The 25,544-nt window shown below is 40.7% G+C and overlaps 1 protein-coding gene across 1 annotated transcript in view; it reads right to left on the bottom strand.

Annotated features, from left to right (window-relative positions):
- The window catches only part of CLSTN2 (calsyntenin 2), a 343,593-nt gene that overhangs the window by 79,037 nt on the left and 239,012 nt on the right, over positions 1 to 25,544 (bottom strand). Inside the window, exons 3-5 of the mRNA XM_035132736.2 lie at positions 20,173 to 20,368; positions 18,113 to 18,321; positions 9,956 to 10,105 (exon numbers count right to left, since the gene is read on the bottom strand). Of these exons, the coding sequence (XP_034988627.2) occupies positions 9,956 to 10,105; positions 18,113 to 18,321; positions 20,173 to 20,368 (555 nt within the window). The remainder of the gene's footprint in view (positions 1 to 9,955; positions 10,106 to 18,112; positions 18,322 to 20,172; positions 20,369 to 25,544) is intronic.

A 25,544-nucleotide genomic window follows, 5' to 3' on the forward strand; every position in this document is an offset into this window, starting at 1 on the left:
TCAACACCAGAATCACTTTGGCTTACATGGTTGAGGTTTGTGTGAGGGAACATCACTAGTGCCCTGCCCCATCCCAGCCTCATCTTGGTAAAGGTAAAGGTAAAGGGACCCCTGACCATTAGGTCCAGTCGTGACCGACTCTGGGGTTGCGGCGCTCATCTCGCATTATTGGCCGAGGGAGCCGGCATATAGCTTCCAGGTCATGTGGCCAGCATGACAAAGCCGCTTCTGGTGAACCAGAGAAGTGCACAGAAACGCCGTTTACCTTCCCGCTGGAGCGATACCTATTTAGCTACTTGCACTTTGACGTGCTTTCGAACTGCTAGGTTGGCAGGAGCTGGGACCGAGCAACGGGAGCTCACCCCGGCGCAGGGAATTGAACCGCTGACCTTCTGATCGGCAAGCTCTAGGCTCTGTGGTTTAATCCACAGCGCCACCTGCATCATCTTGGTAAGCAGCAGCAATTCCAGTGTCAGAAGTGTGGTTCCACCCCATCACTCACACTTCTATGGAGTTTAAATAATAGCTTGCTGTTGTTGTTTTTTAAAAAACTGAGTGAAATTTGCATAACTGACTTTGGCATACTGGCGAAAGCCTTGGATAACTTTATACGCAGAACCTTACCAAAAGGCAATGTATACGTATACAGAGTTCTATAGATACTATTAGTTTGCTCAACTCTGCCCATGTTGCACCAGCATAGCTAGGAATCAGCACAGAGCAGGCCAGAGTAGTGGAACATGCCCTACTCCTAAAACGTGTATAAATTTATGGCAGAAGTATCAAAATCTTATTATTTGAATGTCCATTATCCAATGTTTATTATTATTACTGTTCACTTGTATGAGCCAAAGAAAAGTACTGAAACACATATTTGGGTTAATGTGGATTAATGTCTCCGATCATGAGAAATAACATTTGGACCATATTCTTTGGTGATCAGGCCAGGAGTACCATGTCCACTTCTGAATGCCGCATTTCAAGAAAGCTATTGAAAAACTGCAGTGTGCCCAGAGGAAAGGAACCAGGATGGTATGGGGGTTTGAATAGGCAAAATAAAAATAAGAATGGAACCACACATAAAAAGCATACCTCAAAAATCCAGTCCAATGAGACATTGTGCTGCCAGTACAACCTCATTTGCCATGACACCCACCAACTCTATCCATTCCATCCTATACACAGTCCCCCTTCCTCTATATAGCCCTGATCATTCTACACTATCTCACCTCCTCTACACAATGCTGCACCCCCTATCCATCCCCACCCTGTCCTCTATTCCTTTTCCTATGCAGTCCTAACCCCTCTGAACAGTTCCACTCATCTCCAGATTTCCCTGAGACAGAATTCTACCTCCTTTTGAATCATGCAGGTCTCCTTGGCCCCTGCACAGTACTAGAGTGTGCACAGAGGAGAGTGAACAGTAGGAAACAAGTCTGGAAATCAATTTGTACAAGGAACAGTTACGTAAAGCACAAAGAAGAGAAAATGAAGGGAAGACATCACATGATAGCTCGCCTTCAAATATCTGAAAGCCTGTCACATACAAAAATGACAGATTTTGGCTGTTAGGACATTTCTCCTAATAGTGAGATCTGATAGAAAGTGGAACAGGGCTGGCGTAGCCTGGGATAGCCCGCACTGAGCAAGGCGTGTGTGACAATATGAACTCCAATCTCTCTTCCAGTTCTATAATTGGAATGGTTGTTGTTCACAATTTCCCCAGCAGAGAACCAAAACAACAAATCATATCGCTCTTAAAGATAAAATATGCAAGCTATTAACCTGAAAATCCATCTGGCGTTCAGCCATCCAGGGCTGAAATCTTAGGACTTGCATAGTCTCTGGACAATAATTATCAGTTTATATTGTTTCTTTGGAGCATGAGCAAAGGTCCTCTGAGGATTAGTCTGCAGCTACCAGAATAACTAGATTTGCAATTAAATTATTTCAAATCCAGACTCTGTCACAAAGGGCTTCAGCTTCCAAAACAGTGTAAACTTTCCCCCAAATATTATCTATAACTGCATAAATAAAAGCAAGTTACAAAGATGTCTATGAAAGAATTCTTCAGGCTTATAGCTTCAACAGGCTAATCCAGAGTTTGTTCAGCCAGACGTCTGGTGACCCAGAAGATTTAAACCATCAACAGCAGCACACACTGCGCTGCATGTAGCACACTGACCTTCTCAACCACAGACTTTTATTTTCAAATATCTGACTAACTATGGAATTTGCAAACAGTTTCAGATGAGAGACTTTGATCCCTTCAAAATATTGGTCTGGTAAAACCAAAAAAAATGCATGTATTTCAGGTTTGCACAATGGGTTTTGTGCAAACATATTGCTTAATTATCACAGAGATGTTCAGATGCTGCAGATGATTCTTTAAAGCAACCATCCCAGTTAAGCTCTTCTACTAATCTGCACATCTGGATATTTCATTTGTAAGGTTTTCCAGACAGTGCACATTGATAATATGCATATCTAGTCAGTCTGATTTAGCTTTGCACACATAAGAATGCGGTGAATGGAATAAAACTCATTTCAGATCAAATGTTCATTCACTTCAAGTTTTGATTGAAGACGCAAATGAGAAACTTTCTGTATTGAGGAGGAAAGAGAACAACGTGCTCAGATTATTTAAGCGTAAATGGAGTTTAAATTGCAAATCTTGCTTCAGTTATGACCAGCTCCTTAGTTCATTCTTAAAAGATTTACTGGGACTGTACTCTGAGATTCATGTGGAAATTGTTTTAGTTTCCGGTGGAAGAGCCAAAGTTGGCTGTTGCCCACTCAAAAATTTACTCCTACTTTCAATTGAAGAAGGAAGTGTGCAAAAGCTGGTGAAGAATGTTCGGAGTACCGTGCAGTCCCTAAACTAACAACATACAAGAAATGTTCTTGAGACTTGGAGCAAAGCTGCTGAGCAATTCCTAAACTTGGCTAATAAAGCTTTGGAGCTTAAGCAGAATTCCTTAATAAAATTTGAGTTTTGTAGCTTTGGCTGGGACCCGGGGGGGCTGGGATCTAGGACCCCAAAGCTCAGGGATCCCACTCAGAGAGCAGGAAGTGATAAAAGCAGTAGCAAGTGGGTTTGTCATTAGCAAGTGGATTGAGGGACATGGTGAGTCTCACTGGGGCTGATGCTGGTCACCACAACATCCTACCTCTCTTTTTATTTTTTAAGGTGTTTTATAGTTGGTAGGAGCCAGCTGGAAACATACGCAGCTACAATGTACACTTTACTGTTTCTACTTTGAAAAAAATGTTAAATTTTTCAACAACGAAACAGTGCTTATTTTCAAGTAAATAGTTTTGCATCAGTACAGCAGGAGAAAACTCCATTTTATTTCTACAGTCATGATGCTACTATGATCGAAGTGAGTTTAAAATGCAAAATCTGCACATGCTCAAAGTATTTCCTTTTTAAAGGGAAGGCAAATACTTTCTTTGTTGTTTTGCTCTAGCAAATCGAGAATGTAAAAGCAATTGGGGCGTGGGGGCTAAGGAGAATAGACATGTTAATTGTGTGCTTCAGAACTGAAGCAATGGACAAGGCCATTGTGCACTCCCCCCAACCATCAAGTCCAGAACCCAAAAATAATAATAATTAGCTGAAATGCTTCTTCATATTCCCTACACTAGCCTTTCCAAACTTTCGGTCCCCAAACAACAACTCCCACCAGACACAGCCACTCTGTACCAATGGTGGATTGTAGTCTAACAACTACATTGGGGATTGTAGTCTAACAACAGCTAGGGACCCAAGATTTAGATAAACTGGCATAGGTAAGAGTGCTGATCCAGTTCTGTCCCAGGCCCCACCTATATCCACGTGGCATGATGGTAGGGCTCTTGCCTAAGGGTATTCTGTCTATGTTTCACCTGAATTAGGTCAGAGATCATCTTCCTTGAGCTAAATCAGACAAGTTCAATGTTGCACAGCTCCCTTATGAAAAAGGCTTGCCATTTCCCTGTGATGTGCCCTTTGCCATGGCTCAAGGGCTGCAGAGTTTCTGTAGCCTTACTATTTCGCCTCTGGGGGCTTTTGAACAGCTCTGTCTGAGGCGCAACTGGTGTGGTGTCCACTGCTTAAACAGAAAGCAGAGAACATGGTTTTTATGTGATATCCCTAATTGAACATGAACATTTGGATACGTTGAGTGAAATTTGTGGAAATGAATTTCTCAGCTCTACCTTTTCCCTTCTGCAGCAATTTTAAAAAGTCTGCTCCTAATGAGATCCATGGAAAATGAAATATTCCTTATATAAACGTAAATACATTTATTTGAAGAATTGAGTGACAGGTACAATGTGATTTCACTGAAATGGCATGTTGTTCAACTTCAAGGGGGTCAAGGTCTTATTCTTCACTGTCAAGACACTACCAATTTATTTACTGAAATAGCCAGAGGATATCCAAAGGTTTAATGTATGTGAATAGATGGGGAAGGATGAGCATGAATAGATCACTCCAGGCCAAATCCATTCAGTCAAGGCTATGTTCCTAGTTGTGAGGAAGGGGGCAAGCATCAAATTTTGATGTGCAATGGAAGTTTGGAGAAGTAAATACCTAATTGGAGCACAAAAGGCTACAAAATAGTTTTAAACAGTTACTAATGCTATGAGCTTCACTACATATTGTTGTTGTTTAGTCGTTTAGTCGTGTCCGACTCTTCGTGACCCCATGGACCATAGCACGCCAGGCACTCCTGTCTTGCACTGCCTCCCGCAATTTGGTCAAACTCATGTTCGTAGCTTCGAGAACACTGTCCAACCATCTTGTCCTCTGTCGTCCCCTTCTCCTAGTGCCCTCAATCTTTCCCAACATCAGGGTCTTTTCCAAGGATTCTTCTCTTCTCATGAGGTGGCCAAAGTATTGGAGCCTCAGCTTCACGATCTGTCCTTCCAGGGAGCACTCAGGGCTGATTTCCTTAAGAATGGATAGGTTTGATCTTCTTGCAGTCCATGGGACTCTCAAGAGTCTCCTCCAGCACCATAATTCAAAAGCATCAATTCTTCGGCGATCAGCCTTCTTTATGGTCCAGCTCTCACTTCCATACATCACTACTGGGAAAACCATAGCTTTAACTATACGGACCTTTGTCGGCAAGGTGATGTCTCTGCTTTTTAAGATGCTGTCTAGGTTTGTCATTGCTTTTCTCCCAAGAAGCAGGCGTCTTTTAATTTCGTGACTGCTGTCACCATCTGCAGTGATCAAGGAGCCCAAGAAAGTAAAATCTCTCACTGCCTCCATTTCTTCCCCTTCTATTTGCCAGGAGGTGATGGGACCAGTGGCCATGATCTTGGTTTTTTGATGTTGAGCTTCAGACCATATTTTGCGCTCTCCTCTTTCACCCTCATTAAAAGGTTCTTTAATTATGTAAATAATTACATAATTATTTAAATATGTAGGTTCTTCACTACATATAGCCAGTCATTTTAATAGTTATTCTGTACTGCTTTTAAAGGTTTTTGTTTGTTAGTCTTTTGCTTTAATGTTGCTGTACACCACCCTGATGTTTTGGAAGTACTGTAGTCATTAGTTTTGGGGGTGATGTGCTATCAATATTCTGATGACACTCAGCTCTATTTCTCCATAACATCTGAATCAGAAGAGGCCATGCAGGCACTGGATGCAGTGGTAGAATGGAAGGTGGGGGAATGTTGAGCTTGAATCCTGGCAAGACAGAGGCACTGTAGCTGAGTGGTTCCTTTGTATGAGAAATCCAACAATTGGCTGCCCTGGGTGGGGTTGAACTCCCCCTGAAAGTGCAGGTATCCTTCTGGGTCCAGCTTTGTCACCAGAGGCCCAGGTTGCCTCGGTGGCTAAAGCACTGTAACCAGCTGTACAACAGCTACAGCCAGCCCCGGACTGGGAGAGCTTGAGTAGTTCAGGCACTGGTGGCTTCAAGGTTAGATTACTGCAATACCCTCTGTGTGGGGCTTCCCTTTAGCTTTATCCAGAAGGTGCAGTTAGTCAGAGTGGTGTACAGTACAATACGACAGGAGTGTATTATACCTCTGTTCAGGGATCTGCACTGCTTGTCTATTTGCCATTAAGAGCTTGGGACCATTTTAGTAGCAGATTCACTTTACCCCATATATACCCCTTACCACTTCGACGTGCAGAACTGGCCCTCTTACAGGTGCCACATAATGCTAATTCTACAGTGGTAAGAAATCAATCTTTTAGCCTGGCAGTTCCTGCGCTCTGGAAGTCCCCAACATAAGGCAAGGACCTTCAACTGTATTCTTTCCAGCACATGTTTGCAACATCTTTGTTTAGGCAAGCCTATCCAAACATGTAGAACTTAGAATATACCGTAGGATCAGGGACTAGACAAATGATCAGGGAGGATAAGCGTATCAATGGCTATACAGTGGTTGCGAACGGGAGGCCCGGAGGCCCGTCCACAACATGAAAAGGCCTCATCCTGAGGCGCCGCATCTGTGCACGCGCATGACGCAATGTGGCGCTTCTGCACATGCGCAAAGCGCGATTTAGCACTTTTGCGCATGCGCGCAGGTTACGGATGCGCAAAACCCGGAAGTAACCTGTAAGGGTGCTGTTTCGGCTACTCTTGAGTAACAACGTCCGAGTCTGCTCTGTCTTTAAGAGTTTTTATTGCTCTTGTGCACCCTTCACTGTGATGGATGGTCACTGCAATTTTTGTATTTATTTGTTAGTGCAAAGTGCAAAGCAAATCATGAATTCATACATAAGCTCAGCAGCTGTTTGATTTTGAACACTATCTTTCTATCACCTTATCACAATACAGCATATAAAGTGTCAGTCATGGTCCTACAGCAAAATTTGATTCTTCTGAAAACAAGAATAAATAATGCAAATATTTCCTATGACTTAGAGGTATACTTTTTCATGCTATTGCCCTTCTGTTTCATAAAACACATCATTTACTACTAGCTGTGCATTTCTTTGGCATTGGGTTTCATTGGTTACTTTATCTACTAACGGTTTGTCTACTCTGTGGCATTCATAGAGTCCTGAAAGTTGGAAATCTCAAAAGCGGCAGATTCCTCTATAGAATCATTGCGGGTGGTAATATCATACCCCAAGAATAATTTAGTACTGTGGATGTGTGATTGTCCCCCTGATCAAAATGGTCAGGGGGATCTTGAGATGAAGAATGAAATCAAGGAAACATCCAACCCAATTATCAAAGACACATTATGAAGGTTCCTGGCGAATCAGGAAAGTTTACTATGCAGAATTGCCTTACAAAGTAGCCTACAGATGTTTTGATTTATACATTCTATGAAACTTGGATGAAATGAAAAACTTGACAGGGTCCAAATCAATGGCATTTTAGGATATGTGCAATCTGGAATATAACCCCAAGATATCCAAGATACACAAGTAGAATGCAGAGGATGGGTATTGCTTTTTATGGCTCTATTAATATCAATGAAACAGGAAGTTGCAGAACATATCACAGGTCGTCAATGCCCGCTGAGCCTATGCCACATACACAAAGAATGTCTAAGTAGTCAAGGATCAATAGCTATAATACATCTTGAAGAAGAAAACACTTTTGGTGTTTCAGCCTTTGAATACCTTATTTCATAGAATTCCATTTTGAGGCACTGCACATCAGTAGATCAGAAGGTCACAAGTTTATATCTCTAAGATAAGCATTCCTTTTCTTCCCCTTTTTTTGAAAGTTCACTACACTGCAGATTATAAAGCTTAGAAGAATTGAGAGACAATTGCTCAGATTCTGTCCTGCAGTAATTTATTTGTTAGGGCTAAACCTGCTGTGAATTTTTAAAAAGCAGAAATCACCTTTGCAGTTGACGTGGGGGCATAGCTGCCAAGTTTTCCCTTTTCTCGCGAGGAAGCCTATTCACCATAATGGAATTTCCCTTTTAAAAAGGGATAACTTGGCAGCTATGCGTGGGGGTGGGGAACCAACTTAACTATTTCAAAATCCTAAATATGAAATTTGTTTGAAGTTTGAATTTATTCATGCAATAATAATAATAATAATAATAATAATAATAATAATAATAATAAGTGGACAATCACATCAAATATATTTTGCTGCACTTCCCCCTACATATTCACATTATTAAGAAATGCAACTACCTACACACAGGTTTCTTGTTTCCAAAATGGGACTGTGTGTGTGTGGGGGGGGTATTCCAGATTTATGTCCCTATCCATTAAAAGCAATGCTTGCTCTCTGTTAAAAAAAAAGAAAACAACGTTTAAGCACCTGTAGAAATCACAAAGGAGTGTGACCTAGATTTCCTGCCTCAAATGCTCTTGTCCTACCTCTGCATTGATCCCAATGGATTATTAAATAGGTCACACCTGACACTTAATCAGTTGCAATAAGAAAGTCTTATATTAAAAATGAACCTTTGAGTGGTGGCACATACTATTCACAAATCATCAGAAACAAACACACACACACAGCATCTCAAGTATTCTTTGCATTGAGAGATAAATATGCTAAAACATATGAGAAAACCATTGATATCCTAACTTTTGAGGAATGCACATATTTGCTACTTTGAAATAGGGATCAGTACCTGGTGTCCCCCGAGCTGAGTACCGGTAATAAGAACAGAAGAAAAGCAATGGTTCATTTGTTCCAATATCCTGTTCTCACAATGGCCAATCAGATCCCTATGGGAATTCCATAAGAAGGCCCTGAGGGCAACAGCACTCCTCCCACTTGTGATCCCAGATTCCCAGCAACCGACATTCAGAGGCACACTGCCTCCAACAGTAGTATGTAAGGCTGAAACCTCACCCATCAACTCATAAACTGTAAAGCATTTAAGGAACTGAATCCTGGATACATAATATGGAAGGACCTTTTCCCAGATGCGTGTTTTCAGATTCATTCAGTTTTAGCAATAAAGAGTAGCAATAAGGTCTAGCAATAACAAAAGCCTGGCGTGCTCTGGTCCATGGGGGCACGAAGAGTCGGACATGACTAAACGGCTAAACAACAACAACAACAACAACATCAAAAGGGGTACTCATAAGGGCAGGCATAGGCAAATTCGCCCCCCCCCCGATGTTTTGAGACTACAGTTCCCATCATCCCTGACCACTGGTCCTGTTAGCTGGGGATGATGGGAGTTGTAGTCCCAAAACATCTGGAGGGCCAAGTTTGCCTATGCCTGCATAAGAGGAAGCTGGTATGGTTTGAACACGCAGTCCTGCTGAAGTGGATGCTATGACTCCAAACCCCAGCATCTCTCGCTGGAATGTGGCACCATTCAGTTGTAAAGAATATTTTAATAAATAAATAAAAACCAACCAGACTTGTCGCCAGCACATGGCATCCTCAAGTAAGAGCTGGGGCCTTGGGCTACAGCATTAATAGATGCTTTCTCCTGGAAGAAGTGGTGATCATTGCTGCTGCTGCCACTCCTTGTGAGCTGCCCATCTCCCTGCCCTTGGAGACTAGGAGGCATCCCAGGAATTGTGTCATTCTTGCTTTAGCCAGGCACCTAGTCATTAAGGGAGCAATCCTATGCAAAGAAGCTAGATCTGTGAACAGGGCCACTGCTGGCTAAGCCAACCTAAACCTAGCAGAGGAAAAACAAGGCTTTAAAGTAGTGCTTGAGTTACCCTTTTTGCCAGCTTAAGTCACACTGGGTTGTCAGGTCCTGTGACAGAGCTGAATCATGCTGTAGGATTGCTCTCTGGAGGTGGGAACCCTCTAACTGGTAGTGAACTAGTTGGTTTATCTCCCCTGCTTTTTCCCATATTTTAATTATTTTGTTTTGAACTGTTTTTTTCAAGGTTTTGTCATTGCTTTCTGCTTTGAGTATTTATATCACTTGAAAAGCGCATTACATGGAAAAAAGAAATTACCAATTTTCTACCATTTTAAAGAGTTAACGTTTTATTTGTATCACAAAATTCATCACCAACATTTCCAAAAAAACAACAATACACAATCCCTACCTTGCCATCCAGGCTTACATACAGGCTTGACTTCAACTCGTACCAACACATCTTCAGTTGCACGTTTTTGCCCGCAGTCAAAAGCCGTTACCATTATCTCATACTGACGCTGTTTGTCATAACTCAGCTTCTCAGTATTTCTGATATTCCCTGCAGGTGTGAAACAGGACAATAAACTGCAATTGCTTCATTGTCAAGATCCTGGGTTCATATAATAAAAGCAGCAATAATTGCCTGACGTTTACAAAAAGACTCAGATATAACAGAAAGTGGGGGCAGAAAGGAGAAAAGGAAAGATCTGACCTTCCGAAATGCTTCTTGTTAATCTAACTTTTCTTTCCCCCCTCCTTCAAACACTGAAAATAACACTACCTTCTTACAAAGGGTGGAGCACATGCTTTCAGGACTGGGTTCAACAGATACAGGAAACAAAACAGAATCCATACATAATTTTGAAAAAAAAATTCAGTGCAGCCCTAGTGAAAACAAACCCATATGGTTATTTCTACATTAAGGGCAAAAACCTAGATATGAGATCCATTGGCTGAAAGGCTATAATAAAGCTTCAATGAGATAAGGCATAAATCTTGCCATGCTATGGAATGTGAGATATGGTGCCGTGTGAAAGACAGACTGGTACAGATTTTCTGAAATGGTGGTGTGCCCATTGTTCAAGTGCAACTTCATTGGCAGGACAGCCCAGATGAAGTGAATATATAGGTGGTATTGAAAGGGCGGGACACGGGTAGCACTGTGGTGTAAACCGCTGAGCCTTGGGCTTGCCGATTGCAAGTTCAGTGGTTCGAATCCCTGCAACGGGGTGAGCTCTCGTTGCTCAGTCCCAGCTCCTGCCCACCCAGGAGTTCGAAAGCACGCCAAAAAAGTGCAAGTAGATAAATAGGTATCGCTCCGGCGGGAAGGTAAACAGCGTTTCCGTGTGCTGCTCTGGTTTCTCCAGAAGCGGCTTAGTCATGCTGGCCACATAACCCAGAAAAACTGTCTGCGGACAAATGTTGGCTCCCTCGGCCAGTAAAGCGAGATGAGTGCCGCAACCCCAAAGTCATCCGTGACTGGACCTAATGGTCAGGGGTCCTTTACCTTTACCATTGAAAGGGCAGGACGAAAATATCAAATCATTTAGCTCTACATACTCTGAGCACACCCCTGACAATGACACAAACGTCCACTGATTAAAGTGCCAGGAGAATGAAAAAAATCCCATCCCCGTTCACCTTGGTGAAGAAGAAGGAAACCATGGCCATGATCAGCCCCATCCACATCATAATGACAGAGCAGAAGCTATATTCTGGGACCCCATGCCTATGAAATCTGAGCTGCTCCACTAGGCTAGGGTTCATCCTACAGTCTATATGGGATCTCAGCATATGTGATTGGGTCTTCAAGGGGAAACAGTGTGCCCATGGTGCCTCTGTTTCCTGACTTCTGCTGCGGCACAAATATCATGGATTTTGGCCCTGGTTTACAAAGGCAACATTGATTATCAGGGATAAATGACAGTGACACTCCAGAGGCGGTTGTCTTTCTAGTACCCTTCATCAAACTTTCTGCTACCTGTGGATACACTGGAAAAGTTACAGGTAGGTAGCCATGTTGGTCTGATGTAGTTGAAACAAAATAAAAAAATTCCTTCCAGTAGCACCTTAGAGACTAACTAAGTTTGTCATTGGTGTGAGCTTTCGTGTGCATGCACACTTCTTCAGAAGTGCATGCACACAAAAGCTCATACCAATGACAAACTTAGTTGGTCTCTAAGGTGCTGCTGGAAGGAATTTTTTTATTTTCTTTTGACTGGAATAGTTAGTTGGTGGTGAAAGCATTTCCTTTATCTTCTCTTCGGAGAATCTGACCAGCTTTTTTAAATGATAGGATTTTGTGCTACCAGACGAAAAATAAAATTCTGCAGCAACAAAATCAACCTGACAGAAGCATAAATGTGACAAATCACCTGTCCTGGTAACAAAGAAATGGCAGTGTTCACAAGAAAATAAGGAACAGAGAGGTACTGGAACGTGCAGCTCCCAGCTTAGGGAATGGTAGAGGACCTTACAATTCTAAAGTAGTCTCTTTAACTAATGAGTTCAGGCTATTTTTGCTGAATGACAGTTCCTTTGCAAGGTGAATCTTGGAAAGCTGTAATATACATTTCATATTATGTGTGCTAACAGATTAAAGTTTTATATAGCAAAGAAATGTTTAATCTTTCTCATATCCTGAAGCTGTGAACATTTTCAACATGTATTCATGTCTATATATTGTATTCTATATACTCTCTAAAGTGGATTACATGTCTAAAATAGTTTTGTCAAAATTAGTTATGATTTTTAAGCTTTCCAACCAAAATAACTATGGCATTTAGCTTTGAGTCTTAAACCACCAGACCTCTTGTAGAGAAGGCACAAGAAGAAGGGCCTCAGAGGATGATCTTAGGATCTGGGTAGGTTCATATAGAGAGAGGCGGTCCTTGAGGTATTGCGGTCCTGGGGCATTTAAGGCTTTATAGGTCAAAACCAGCACTTTGAATTGGGCCAGAAACTAATTGGCAGCCAGTGCAGTCAGAACAGGATCAGTATAATATGCTCAAACCGTCTTGCCCCAGTGAGCAACTTGGCCACTGAATTCTACACTAGCTGGACTCGACCTGTTCTTCCCACCCCTTAGGACAGATCTTGCAGCCTGTGGTAGACAGCAGGAACAATGGGTCATGTATCCCAACCTCTGTGGGATGAAGGGAGCTGAGCTTGCTCCTCATTCCTACTGCAACTTCCTATACTTCCAAAGCAGCACGGGATGTAGCGCTGGAGGCTGCAGCATGAAGTGGAAATAGGAGAAAATGGGTGTGAAGGTATATAATCAATCAATCAATCGATTCAAAGTGTGTTCTCTCTCTCTCTCTCTCTCGCTTTCCTCCCCCAACTTTTCCTTAGTAGCACGTGTGAAAAGAAACTGTCTATGAGCACTCATTCCAAAACTCACTCAGGTCAATGGCAATCACTCCATCAACTTGCCATTGACTTCAACCAGCTTGAAAACAGCCTCCAGGAGAACAATATCAGAAACAAGTTCATTCTTGTGACAGCTAAATAGCTAGCAACTTACCTCTCTCCCAAGGTCTGGCAGTCACTCTAGCCATTAAATAAATATAAAAAAGGTCCTCTGTACATTTGGGCTACATTATAAGCACAGTTTCCATTTGCACAGTGCTCTTAACAAACACAGTCCCAATGATCACATCAATCTTAATATCCCCTGCAGCTGAATAAAAAGTTGCAAGCTGAAATATCCATGGGGTACAAGATGGAGTTCTACAAACACTTTTAATCAGGTGGGGGAAACTACTCGAGCCATGGAGTGCCTAGGAGGAAAAGAAATAAAACACCACAACAGACACCCACAGCTCTACAGGGCTCAGGTGAGGCTGCAGGGACTGCACTTTTCTCTGAAATGTGAGGCAATGCTTTGTGCTCATTATCCCATGACAGAAATGGAACATTCCTCTACAAATGAAGAAAATGCAGCAAGCAACCTATACTAACACAGGTTTAAAACATGTACCTGGGCTTTTGAATCAATGTGTGCATTGATAACATTATTGGACTTAGAAATTGCACACACACAAAAAAATACATGTGGGCCATCATCCTGTGAATGAGACTAAAAGGATTTGAGCAGAATTGGTTTCTTAATATTTTTTCTATCCATTACAATGTGATGGGGACTTGACTGTCAGTGGAATGGGAAGGCTTAGAAGAGCAAAATTTTCAACCAAGTAAATGAGTGAGTTATATAGGGCACAGTTATCACAAAAAGAAAGTAAAGAGCAGGAGTTGCCAGGACTCTGGCTAAATTTTGGATTATAAATCATGTGAGGGTAAGCTCCTGTTACACTTCATCTTCCATCTCATCCTTAACTAGATTTAAATGATTATACATTAGGGGTGTGGATGTGCTTTGGATGAAGTCTGAATAGCAAACTAGAGCACACTGCTTTGGTGGTATTTGGATCATTTCCAAATTAAGCAGGCTCTTGTCCAGACCAAAGTGGTCCAAGGTGAACAAAGCTTCAGAACCACTTTTCTGAGTCTTTCTATCAAATGAAAGCACTTGTCAGTGTGGAGTTTTGTGGCTGGCAGGTCTAGATTCCAATCAGAGAAAGACTTTACCAGCACTTATCCTATTACAATGCTTTTTAGAAGAACACAAAAGTAAAATATCAGCAGCTCTTCTTAATATCTGCTCTTTGCTATTGTATCTTTCTATGGAATTGGTGGCGGCAGCAACAGCAGTAGAACTCAGGATCTTTGCGATTCCAGGATCAGCTTGAGAACCATGAGATGCTGCCTGTCCATTCTGTCCACATCTTCATCAAGCTCTACCTTCTGTGGCTCTTTCCTGACCTGCTCACTTGGAATAATGGTTGATAGCCATGGCAGGTGTTCTCAGATACCCTCGCCAGTTCCTGTCACATATGCATGTGACTCAGAACACATTGTTCTGCCAGACAGTTTGCCAGGTTGTGAGGCTCCATGATAGGATTAAGGTAGTCACGGTCAGAGAGGAGGATACCAAAACTGGTGGGGTACAGCTGCTGTTGCTATTGTAACCCAGCTGCTCTTAAAACAATTCCCAGTGATAATCTGGGCTATTCATATCTGAAACAAAGAATGACAATGACACACAGAGGGTTTAACAAGCAAGCAGAGTTTTATTAGGGCTGTATGAAGGCCCCCACCACCTCCACTGTACCTTTGTTTCCAAAGACAGTGGGATTTGGCAATATCCATTGGGAGAAGAAAGTTATTTTACTTTGGGGGTTTATTTAATAAAATAAGCTGTGTCACATTTTTCATAGTACATCACACACTATTAGTCAGGTCACCCTCACTAATAGTGTGATAGGCACATGGCTCAACCTTCATTGACCAGTCCAATCTGAAATTACATGCCACCAGAGTTCAAATTTTGTTGCAATCATTTCTGCTGTAGTGATGTAGAAGTACAGGGACTCATCCATCTCATGACAGCTATGAGACCTGTCATAGCCAAATTTTATTTCATATGCTGTTAATGGATACAGGCCACCTGCATCTCATGGAGATTTATAGAAAAACAAAAGAGAAATAGCTTGTACTGAACATTTGAATATTTGATGTTGGAACATAATATTGTACTGTTCTGGGAATGGGGTTGTATTCTTTGTTTGTTATTATCTGGAAAAGATCTTGAAATGGAAAGGAGTGATCCTGGCCCTCTGTGCTTCGGGCTATGGAAATCTTAAGACACCTAAGAGTCAATGTCCCAATTTTCCTAATGCAATTAGGAAATAATCTCATGGGTCATTGAAAACTGAGAGCCATTAGCTTTTTTTTCTGCGACATTTCGACTAGCAACAACACACACGCACCAAATGTCCAGTGTTCTCTATTCAGGGCAAGCACAGACAAATTGACCACCCTTTTTGTTCCCTTGGGCACACCCCCTTGAGCCATTTTTCTCCTAAGATCATAACTGGTTTCTGAACCCTGAACACAGTGTGATTTCAACAAAGCAGTCACAGTAACAATCAGTCTCTTAGAACTCCCAAATGGGTTTTCTGTCTCTGCACCTCATCACTCCTTGCACCATAAAAGCTCTGCCATGGCAAAGGAATTCATACTTCCTTTGCCTTTTTAAAATTTCATTCCACTCCTAAGGATTCTACTCCTGTTCTCATTTTGGGAGGAGCAGCTCACACACTGGGCAGAATGGCAGCAATTGCCTCACAGCAGCAACGTCACTGCCAATTACTATGATGGGGATTGATGAGGTGGTGGTGGTATTGGGGCTTTGCAGCATTCCAGCATGTCTGGTTGGTTCCACCAGTGCAGCTCCAATCTCACTGCCACTTTGCCTCTCTCCCCAGTAAATGGAAGCAACACTGCTGCTGGGATTTTACTATCAAGATAAACTTTTCTGACATGTTGCACCCCTATGCATTTGATAAAGTGTGCTAGTTTCTACCAGGCTGACAGCATGCTGTCTTCTGGCATAGGTAAGGCCAGGTGTGGCAAAATGAAGAGGTTCCCCTACCATCAGAATGATTACTCTTCTCAGTCAGTTATGTTCCTGAATGTCTGAACATGGGAGAAAATTGCTTTCAGATGTGTTGAGATGCATGTCCCAAGCAAACATGATAAATTCGTTGAAACTATGCAGTACTCAAAACAAAATGTTTCAAGACTGAAAACTCCAGATACTCAGTTTAGTCTTCAAAATTTGGAATAAAGAGAAATTATCTAGAAATACAGAAGGAATCATGCACATGCACATTTTATTCAGCATGTGCACCTTATATTTCATTTTTAAAACTCCATGTCATTGCATCCACTCCAATAAAAAACAGCTATACTAAATAGCTCTTGATTACTTAAACTCCATTTCAATCATCTTGATTGCTCCCTCCATACAATATTCAAAACATTTCCCTTCCACTCACGCTATTGTAATGAGAGCAGGGATTCTCTTTACCACCATTTGCATTTTACTGATGCTAACTGGTTATTATGCTTTGACGCTCAGCTGCACTGTATAAGAAATTGGCTCAAATAAAGACAGAACCATGTCAAATGGGGGAGATGCTTCTGATAAAGCAATGCAGCATGAAATGGCTGCTACGAGAAAAACAAAAGCCCTGTGAACACTTTTAATTTATAGTGCTGGCAACCCTCAGGTGGAACTTCAGATATAAAAGATGCTCATCTCTGAAATTAGACAAATATTAAATTGTTCTGGTGGGAAAGAGATGTTACTGCCTGCTCTGTAGTAAGGTGCTCATCTTGTGGTGGTTCTCAGAAACAAACAAAATTGAGGGTTTTAAATTTGATGGAACTAATGATTTTTTTTTGCCAAGAGAGAGTGCGAGAGTGCAAGAATCCACATTTTAGTCTTCATGTGATGCTCCTATGGATTCTCTTTAAAATGAGACAATAGCGCTACACCTTGTCCCACATGATGGATGGGAAAATATATTTGCTACGTGAGAAATAGCAGCACAGGATATATATTACGTTTACAGCACTCTTTGGGGTTTATAGGAGGGTATGGTGCACACTGCTGTTGGTTGAGGAATATCTATATTTTGAAGAAGGAAAAGTGCATAGCCAGCAAATAATTAAATAATGAATGAAGAGTCAATTAATTTGCAATACATGCCATGGGAGTGGCACAAGGATGACCTCGGGTATATCACCTCATTTTGAAGGAATATACCATATTTTTCCGTGTATAAGATGCCCCCATGTATATGATGCCCCCTACTTTGGGGAATCCCAAATTTAGAAAATGGGCATATGCACTATCCATGTATGACGCCCCCAGATTTTTAACCTTATTTTCAATTTTAAAAACCTAGTCTTATACACGGAAAAATACGGTATGTGCACTCTCATATCCTCAACTACTCCAGCACTGAAGCTATCAGACACTATAAAGACTGTTCTAAAAATATACTTTAAAATGGACATTAAAAAATATGGGCAAGGAAATATGGGCTGGTGGTGGTGAGATTTCATAGGAATGCTAATGGTATCACAAATACTGTCAAACATATATCCACAACAATAATTCAAGCAGTTTCCTACAGCACACTCAGTTAAAAGTAAACTCGGATTAAAAATTCAAATTTCATTGTCACAAAATATTATAGCTCGACTAGGGATATAGTCAGCGCCCACCAGAATAGAAACACTATCTTGAGAAAAGTCAAAACATGATTGCCTGAAAAAAGAGTTCCACTGGCTTTCCTATATTTAGGACTACTTTGTACATCAGTCAAGTAAGTTTCATCAAGCTGGTGAGTACTAGAGTACTAGAGACTGGGCCAATTTAGCAATGACAGCATTCTCTCCCCAGAGATGTATGCATTCATAGGGGCCTATCTGTACGGGTCTTTAAATGCATGCTGAATACATTTTTGTAGTGTACTGTGCTAGAATTTTAAAATCTTGCAGCTTTCAGACTGGGATTGTTATAATTTATTTGTTTTATGCAGTTCTAATTTGTGAGTCAACTCGGAAGGGCTGTGCCCTGAAAGGCAGGCTGAAAAACCCATAAATAAAGATGTGGCTCAGAATTCATAACTCTGCAACGGTAAGCACTCACCATTCCTATCAATGGCAAATGGAACGTCTGTTGTGACAATTTCATAATTGCATATCTGGCTGTATTGAGGAGAACAGTCCTCATCTATGGCTTCCACCTGCAATACACTGTCATAGATCTTTCCCTCTGTCACAGTAGCCTTATAGGATGTTTCTTTAAAAGTTGGTGCAAATTCATTCATATCCTTTACCTGGATATGGACCACAGCCCTAAAATGAAGAGAGATCAGTTTGAGTCTCACAATATAATGCAAATATCAATGCATATTCCAAGCCTGTCATTAAGTGTTAACATTTTAAAATGTACATATTTTATGTTTATTTTAAGTAGAATAAAATGTAAAAGCGAGTCTCACACAATCCTTACAATCAAATAAGAGGACAGACATGTAGAAAATGCAAAAGTTAAACATGAATGGTAACCCATGCAAGAAATAGCTGCGAAAGCTAAAATATATTCTTTAAATTGAGGCTCTGTTGAAAGAAATTATTGTATTACTTGACTTTATATTTCAGCACTCCATTGTATTTGCATTACTTTGTGCTCAAATATGTCAACTTTCAAATTAAACAAAGAACTGCTACAGAAAATGAAACACTGTGAGTCTATGAACAATTTCTAAATTTTAAAGAGTATGGCACTGGGCTTCTTTCCATCATGTTGAAACAAGTTTAGCTGAAACAAATTATTTCCCCAACGATCAATAAAGCTTCCTGCTTTGCTGGTTTATTTCCACCTGGCCTGGAAGGGTGGAACACTTACTGACTCTGGCTACAAAAGCTTCTTCTTCTGTTGCTATAGGGGTCAGAATCCATCCCATGCACTGCTATTCTTTCCCTGTCTGTGATTCCATCTTTGGCTGAGCCTTGCAAAATTAGGAAAAATACAGAATGGGAAATACAAATTGTAGACCCTTCAGGAGTCCCTTTTTTCCAGGGATGGTGCTGGATTTACGGATACCATCCCTGTTTCTGGTTTGATCCTGGAATGTCCCTTTTCCCCTTAGGATTTCATCAGGGAAATGTTGGAGGGTATGAAGTTATCTGACCCCCCAAGCCATCTGAAGGCAGCCCTGTATATGGAAGTTTGTTAAATGTTTGATGTTTTATTATGTTTTTATATATGTTGGAAGCCTCCCAGAGTAACTGGGGCAACCCAGTCAGATGGGTGGAGTATTATTAATGAATTCCTTATGGAATGGGGACACCCCTATTTTCATTGGAGAAATTTTGGAGTACTGTATATGATAAGTGTAATGACATCAGAACTACACCTTAGAAAGGGGGTTAGGAGAGAGCTCTGCACAAGTGGCCTTGCATAACTTTCAGATTTTGCGATTTAGGTTTGTAGCCAACTTTCTACTCAGAGTAAACCCATATTAGTCATGCCTATGAATTCCAGTGGTTCAACTCTAAGTAGAACTAAGATTGGGGAGAACCCCAGGGCAACAACTTGGCATCTTGTTAAGCTTCTTTGGATCACAGCATCATAGCTTCTTGAACTGTTCCCATCCTCTCACACTTAAACAAGGCGTAAATCTGGATCAAGCAATATTTTCCATTTCATATGTAAATACTTTGTATGCTTGCACAAAATAACCATTTTCCATCTTATCTATGATTATTATATGACATAAATAAGAATGCCCACCAACATTATAATCAATGCTGCAGGAATGCTGAAAATATAAAAAGGAAGATGAAGAAGCAAGGAAATTCAATATGATTTGATTACATGAAGATCAATTAACACTCAGTATTTATGTTTCAAAAAGTCACCAATTTATTTAATGGTAGGGCTTTTCCAACAGCAAACAGTTCGATCCAGAGTCCTATTAGGACCTTTAAAGTGTCAGTTGAATGTACTATTAAAAGAAGTCAATTTCAAGCAGTCAGGAAGAGTGAAGAGAAGTGAACAGGTTGAAAAATCATCTCCTGTGATAAAAGTACTTTGATTTGATTTCCACTAGCATTGGCAAGCAAAGCATTAAAAGAATCTTTTCAGCATGAATTGTAAATACATTCCACAGTCCCTGCCTCACTCTCCCAGTTGTCACTCACTTGTGAGATTTCTTCCAGTTTGTTCCACTAGGCCCTGCGCCACAGTCATATGCCTGGATGATGAATGTGTACTCCTTCTGCAGTTCACAGTCAATTGGACTTCTTGCTCGAAGACGACCTTCTCCAGATGTCTTGTTTAGCACCACAGCTTCAAAGGGCATTTCCTGTCCATGGATTTTAAAAGCACAGATTTCACCTGTAAGGAATAAACAGAACAGAAATTACATGGTAGGGAGGCAGGCTGATTTATATGCTACTGATTAAATGATGCTGAGCATTATGGCCCCCAGTGTAAGTCAAGGTGGACAGGTTTCTGAATACAACAGTAAACAACAGTTACCAACAAACAGTATTTCTGCAGCAGAAATAAGAGCAGAAATAAATAACTGTTTTATTCTGGAAAACTATCATGGATATCAGAATCTTAGGCACTTCACTTTTCCATTATTGATATAAAAAAGAGATGTATGCCTTTTTTTACTTAAGAAAGCATCAGCAACTGAAGGAAATTATGTGCTAATTCTCAGAAAGCAGTTCGAGAAATTGAACATTCAGGAGTTGAGACGGGGATTTTTAATACAGAAACTTCCCCATATTTCCTACACAATTCCCTATTGATTCCCAGCCTTTCTCTATGATATGACGATGTTCTGACAGTACAAATTGTGTTTTCTTTTGTTATACTATTTTTATCACAGTATTGAGATGTTCTTAATCTGAATATTCTATACATTGCTATGATGTTTTGTGGTTTGTTACTGCAGTAAAGGAAGAAGAAGTCTAACAATACTAATTGCATTCCAAGTATATGAGGATATCCTGTGTCTGCCCAGTTTAGCAGAATATATAATCTATACAAGTTTCGAACTGATTCAGCAAATAGGATGCTGTATAATATTGATAATATAGATGCAATGTGATCATGCTGAACAACAACAACAAAACATATTTAGTTAGGGGAGAGCTGTGGGCTCTAGGGGTGAGAGGGAAATTGCCTACATTCCCCAGTCCATTGCTAGCTACAGGACTGGAAGCTACCTTACACACACAGCGTTTCTATAAGTACAATAAAGCACTAGAACAGAACTTGAAAGTGTAAATACATCCCTCCTCCCAAATTGTATCCAGACTGTCTTTAGATCAATGATATGATTTTTAAGAAAAAGTAAATATCATGTTGAATTGGGGTTCTTGTGCTATTAAATTATTCCCAGAATAGACGGAGGCACTCATTCCCAATGTAGCTCTGGAAACCAGTACTGGATTGATCCAAGATTCATTTTGTAAGTTTTGCTTTTGCTTCCCCTGGTGCTTTCTGCAGTTACTGGGGATCATGCATGAGGAGGCTTACGGTTATCAGTGTGTAGCTTCTGACTGCCGTTTACAAGAGTTGTAAAATGAAGGTGCATTTGAAGCTCCTTCATAATAACTTCTCGTAAGACAGTATTTTCTTTGACGTTCTGATGGGTATATAACACTCCCACCCTCCCTCCCTATTTGCAGGTTTATTCTTTAATGGCCTTGCTATGGACCTCGGTTGGTCGCCGTTGAGGGGCCTGGTAGGAATTTTTCCTCTTGGCAAATTGGCTCAGGCCACTTGGTTTTCGCCCACCTCATAATAACCATCACAACTTTGTAAGGTTTTGCAGTTAGGCATTGGGTGACCTTCTGATGGGGGAGGGGAGGCCTGGCGATTGCCTGCCCCTCCATGCTTAGGTGTATTCCGTTAAAGGAATCTGGGTGTGTGGATCTTGTCTGAAGCCTAGGGCCATGCCACGACCCTTCGGGAACCCAGGGGGGAGCTCAAGTTGGTTTGCATCAACGGGGCTCCCCCTACCGGGGGTTTACCCTACCAGACTTCCGGCACAACGGGCAGGAGTCAGATATAGCCTGGTCTACTCCATGCCTAAGCCAATACCGCTCACATTCTGTAACCAATAAAGTTGTGGCCTAAAATTTCCCCAATAACATTAACCTTATATCCAGTGTCTTGGTGTTTTTATTTCTCCTTGAGGGGGTGGTTACGGGGTCTCGACACGCAACAAGAGTTGTAAAATGAAGGTGCATTTGAAGCTCCTTCATAATAACTTCTCGTAAGACAGTATTTTCTTTGAAGTTCTGATGGGTATATGGTATGTATGTATTTATACATCTTTATAAAACTATTTTGGAAAGATCTTTCAGTACACGGTGGAGGCAACCATGTTATAATTTCTTTCAGAAACACCCTTGTATTAATATTGTTGACTTCAGTTTCATTTTACTTTAATATCTTTCCTTACACTAGTATGTAAGTAGCAGCAGCATAATAGAGAAATCTGATCCACTAAATTCAGGAAAAGAAACATTTTTTGTGCGTGGCTTTCTTCGCAGATATACAATCTGTCAATACAAATCATGACTTTCTGGGTTTTGTTTTTATTACTGTATCGACCCTCTGGCCCAGTTTGTAAGCAATACAACATTCTCAGGAATTGAAGCATGCCAGTTTTTCATATAAAAACAGATTTATGAGAGTAAATTCATTTTTTAAAAAAGGTTTATTTTAGAGGCAGTGCCAACATTTCCCCAATTTTATGTTAAAACCAGGATCAGAGCTGCTCATTAACTTTGGGACAAATAAAAATGACACAGAGTTTATAACTATTGTTAAGAACTCTAAAATATGTAACCTGCATTGCTTGAGTATCCAAAGTGTATTTAAAAATATTTTTGCACTTCTATTTGTGAAGTTTAAAAATATGCATAGTTTAGGAAGATTCCAGAAACTACCTACACCAGTAGTGGAATGAAAATATTGATAGGTCTCTTACAGGGTATAATTCTATCCTTGTTGTTTCAAAAGATAAGCCACCCTATATAACACATTGGGGTTTTTTTTTAAGGCCAGTCCTTGATGGCTTTGATCTTTCTTAAACATAAAACACTGTTGTTGTTTTTTCTTTTAAAGTATCACAGCTATAGCATTAGCTGCATAGACCCTCAAAACAATGTTGCCCCGTTGTCTGGTTCCAACAAATTCCCCTGGTGATATCTCCTTCAGTTCAGCTTTTGAAAATACTTAACACCTGGGAGGACAAAAATGTTTTCAGCATCATGCATTCTAACATGTCATAGTATCTGAAGGTCATGTCGCCAATATTCTATATGAAGACAGAAATGGGCTTGCAGAGCTAGAATGGTAGAAGTGTTTTGGTTACACAGAGAAAGTAGAAGTGTTTGCTAGAATCTATCTGCTTGTGGTTGATCAGGAAAGCTTGTTGCTTTCAGCACACTCCTAACCATGTCAACTTAGAAGTAAGTTCTATTGAATTCAGTGGGTCTTACTTCCATGTAAATAGGATTAGGATTGCAGCATTACATCGGGATTAAACTGATTGCAACACTGCTGCCTGTCTTACCATCCACCTCATACCAAAATATAAACCTCATACCAAAATATAAACTTAGTTGGTCTTTAAGGTGCTACTGAAGGAATTTTTTTATTTTGCATCCACCTCATGTTAAGGTAAAACCACACCTGAAAATACTTAGAATTTTATCCCGCCCTGAAAGTCTCTGAATATCCCACCCACTTTTATGGTGAATGAATGGTGGTGGGTATTCGGCAAACCTTTACTCTGCTAAAACATGGTTAATAAGTGAGCTGAACCCACCATCCTAGATAAATGCTTTCACATCCAAGAATACCTTTATTTTCATTATCCTTGCATTGTGTTGGACGAAACGGTGCAATTTGCACTGCATAGTAAAATCAACAATGAAATATATGAATGGAATAATGGAGTAAACAACATTGATGGTAATTCTGGTTGGTAACAGGACTGTCAAGATTAGTCAACAGTTCATGTTTATTCATTCCACTCTGAAGTAGAAATATGAATATTGGGGAGGAAGATGCAAACAACTAAAGAAGAAGAAAGAAATATGTTTGCTCTCTTCAGAAATTAACACTCTCCATCATCCAGCATGAAACCAGAAAATTCAGATGAGATTTTATTTCATAGGCTTGCATTTGAGGTTGAGACTTTCCAATGTTAGAAACATACAAGAAATGGTGTGTGCAAGAAATGGGGCTGGAGATGCCTTATCCCAAGTAAGAGGTTTTGCTACATATTCCTCTACTGAAAACTTAATTAGTCAATTAACCTGGACTTGACAGGAGATGATACATATGTTTCCAGGCAACCTCAGCATCTTCCATATAACGGAACCTCAACAATGCATAATCACAATTTTTGCATAATAGTCACAACAGAGACTGAAAGTTCCTTACTGTGGAAACTTTTTTCTCATAAACAAGTCATGCCAGCCAACTCTCACTTTTTTTTTTTTTTGGTTACAGGTAGGTAGCCGTGTTGGTCTGAGTCGAAGCAAAATAAAAAAATTCCTTCAGTAGCACCTTAAAGACCAACTAAGTTTATATTTTGGTATGAGCTTTCGTGTGCATGCACACTTCTTCAGATACCTGAAGATTTTTTTTGATAGATGCTTGGTGGATCAGGGGAATGCTGTGGATGTATGGTATCTTGATTTCAGTAAGACTTTGACAGTCCCCCATTGCGGAGAAACTGCTAAAATGTGGGCTGGATGAGGTGGATTTGTAGCTTTTTGACTGACCAAACCCAGAGTGTTCACTAATGGTTCTTCGTCATCCTGGAAAAAATAACAAATGGGTGCCTCAGAGTTCTGTTCTGGGCCCATTTTTGTTCAACCTCTTTATAAATTACTTGGATGAAGGAATTGAGGGGATGCTCATCAAATCTGCAAATGACACTAAACTGGAAGGGGTAGCTAATGCCACAGAAGACAGAATCTGTTTAGCCCTATGTCTTCTGCCCTCAGATGTTGTATTCTGACATGAAGTAAGATTCATCTGTCAGACTTCTTGGCTTTTGTATTATAATGGGCGCTTCCACCCATTCCACTTTTGTTCTTCCCCTCTCAGACAGAAAAATGTTGCAGGCCAGCCTTGTTAAAGGAGGAGCGCTCATGCTCAACAGTCATTCCCAGCTTGCTAAACCAGGCGTTGCTCTCATGGATGCACACCATATTGTTCCAGCATGCAGCACTTCAGTCATACAAATAGTCTCTCTATCCTCAGCTTATCTATTTTAATAGAGGTATCACATCGCTATTCCTGCATGGGGAAAATGCACAACTGAGCCTGACAGAGATTTGTCCACCATAAGTCCATGGGTTTGCTGGGATTTGAAGCTGAGCCTTTGAAATCTACGTCTCACAACGGCCGCTTTATATCACATGACCTTGTCTGAAGCAAGTCAATTTATGTTTCTCCCTTATTATATTTTGGACTCTTTGAAGAAAATACTTGCAGAAGAAGACAGAATATGGTTTCTATAAATGTGGAC

The sequence above is a fragment of the Zootoca vivipara genome, chromosome 5, assembly GCF_963506605.1.
Source record: "Zootoca vivipara chromosome 5, rZooViv1.1, whole genome shotgun sequence".
NCBI lineage: Eukaryota > Metazoa > Chordata > Lepidosauria > Squamata > Lacertidae > Zootoca > Zootoca vivipara.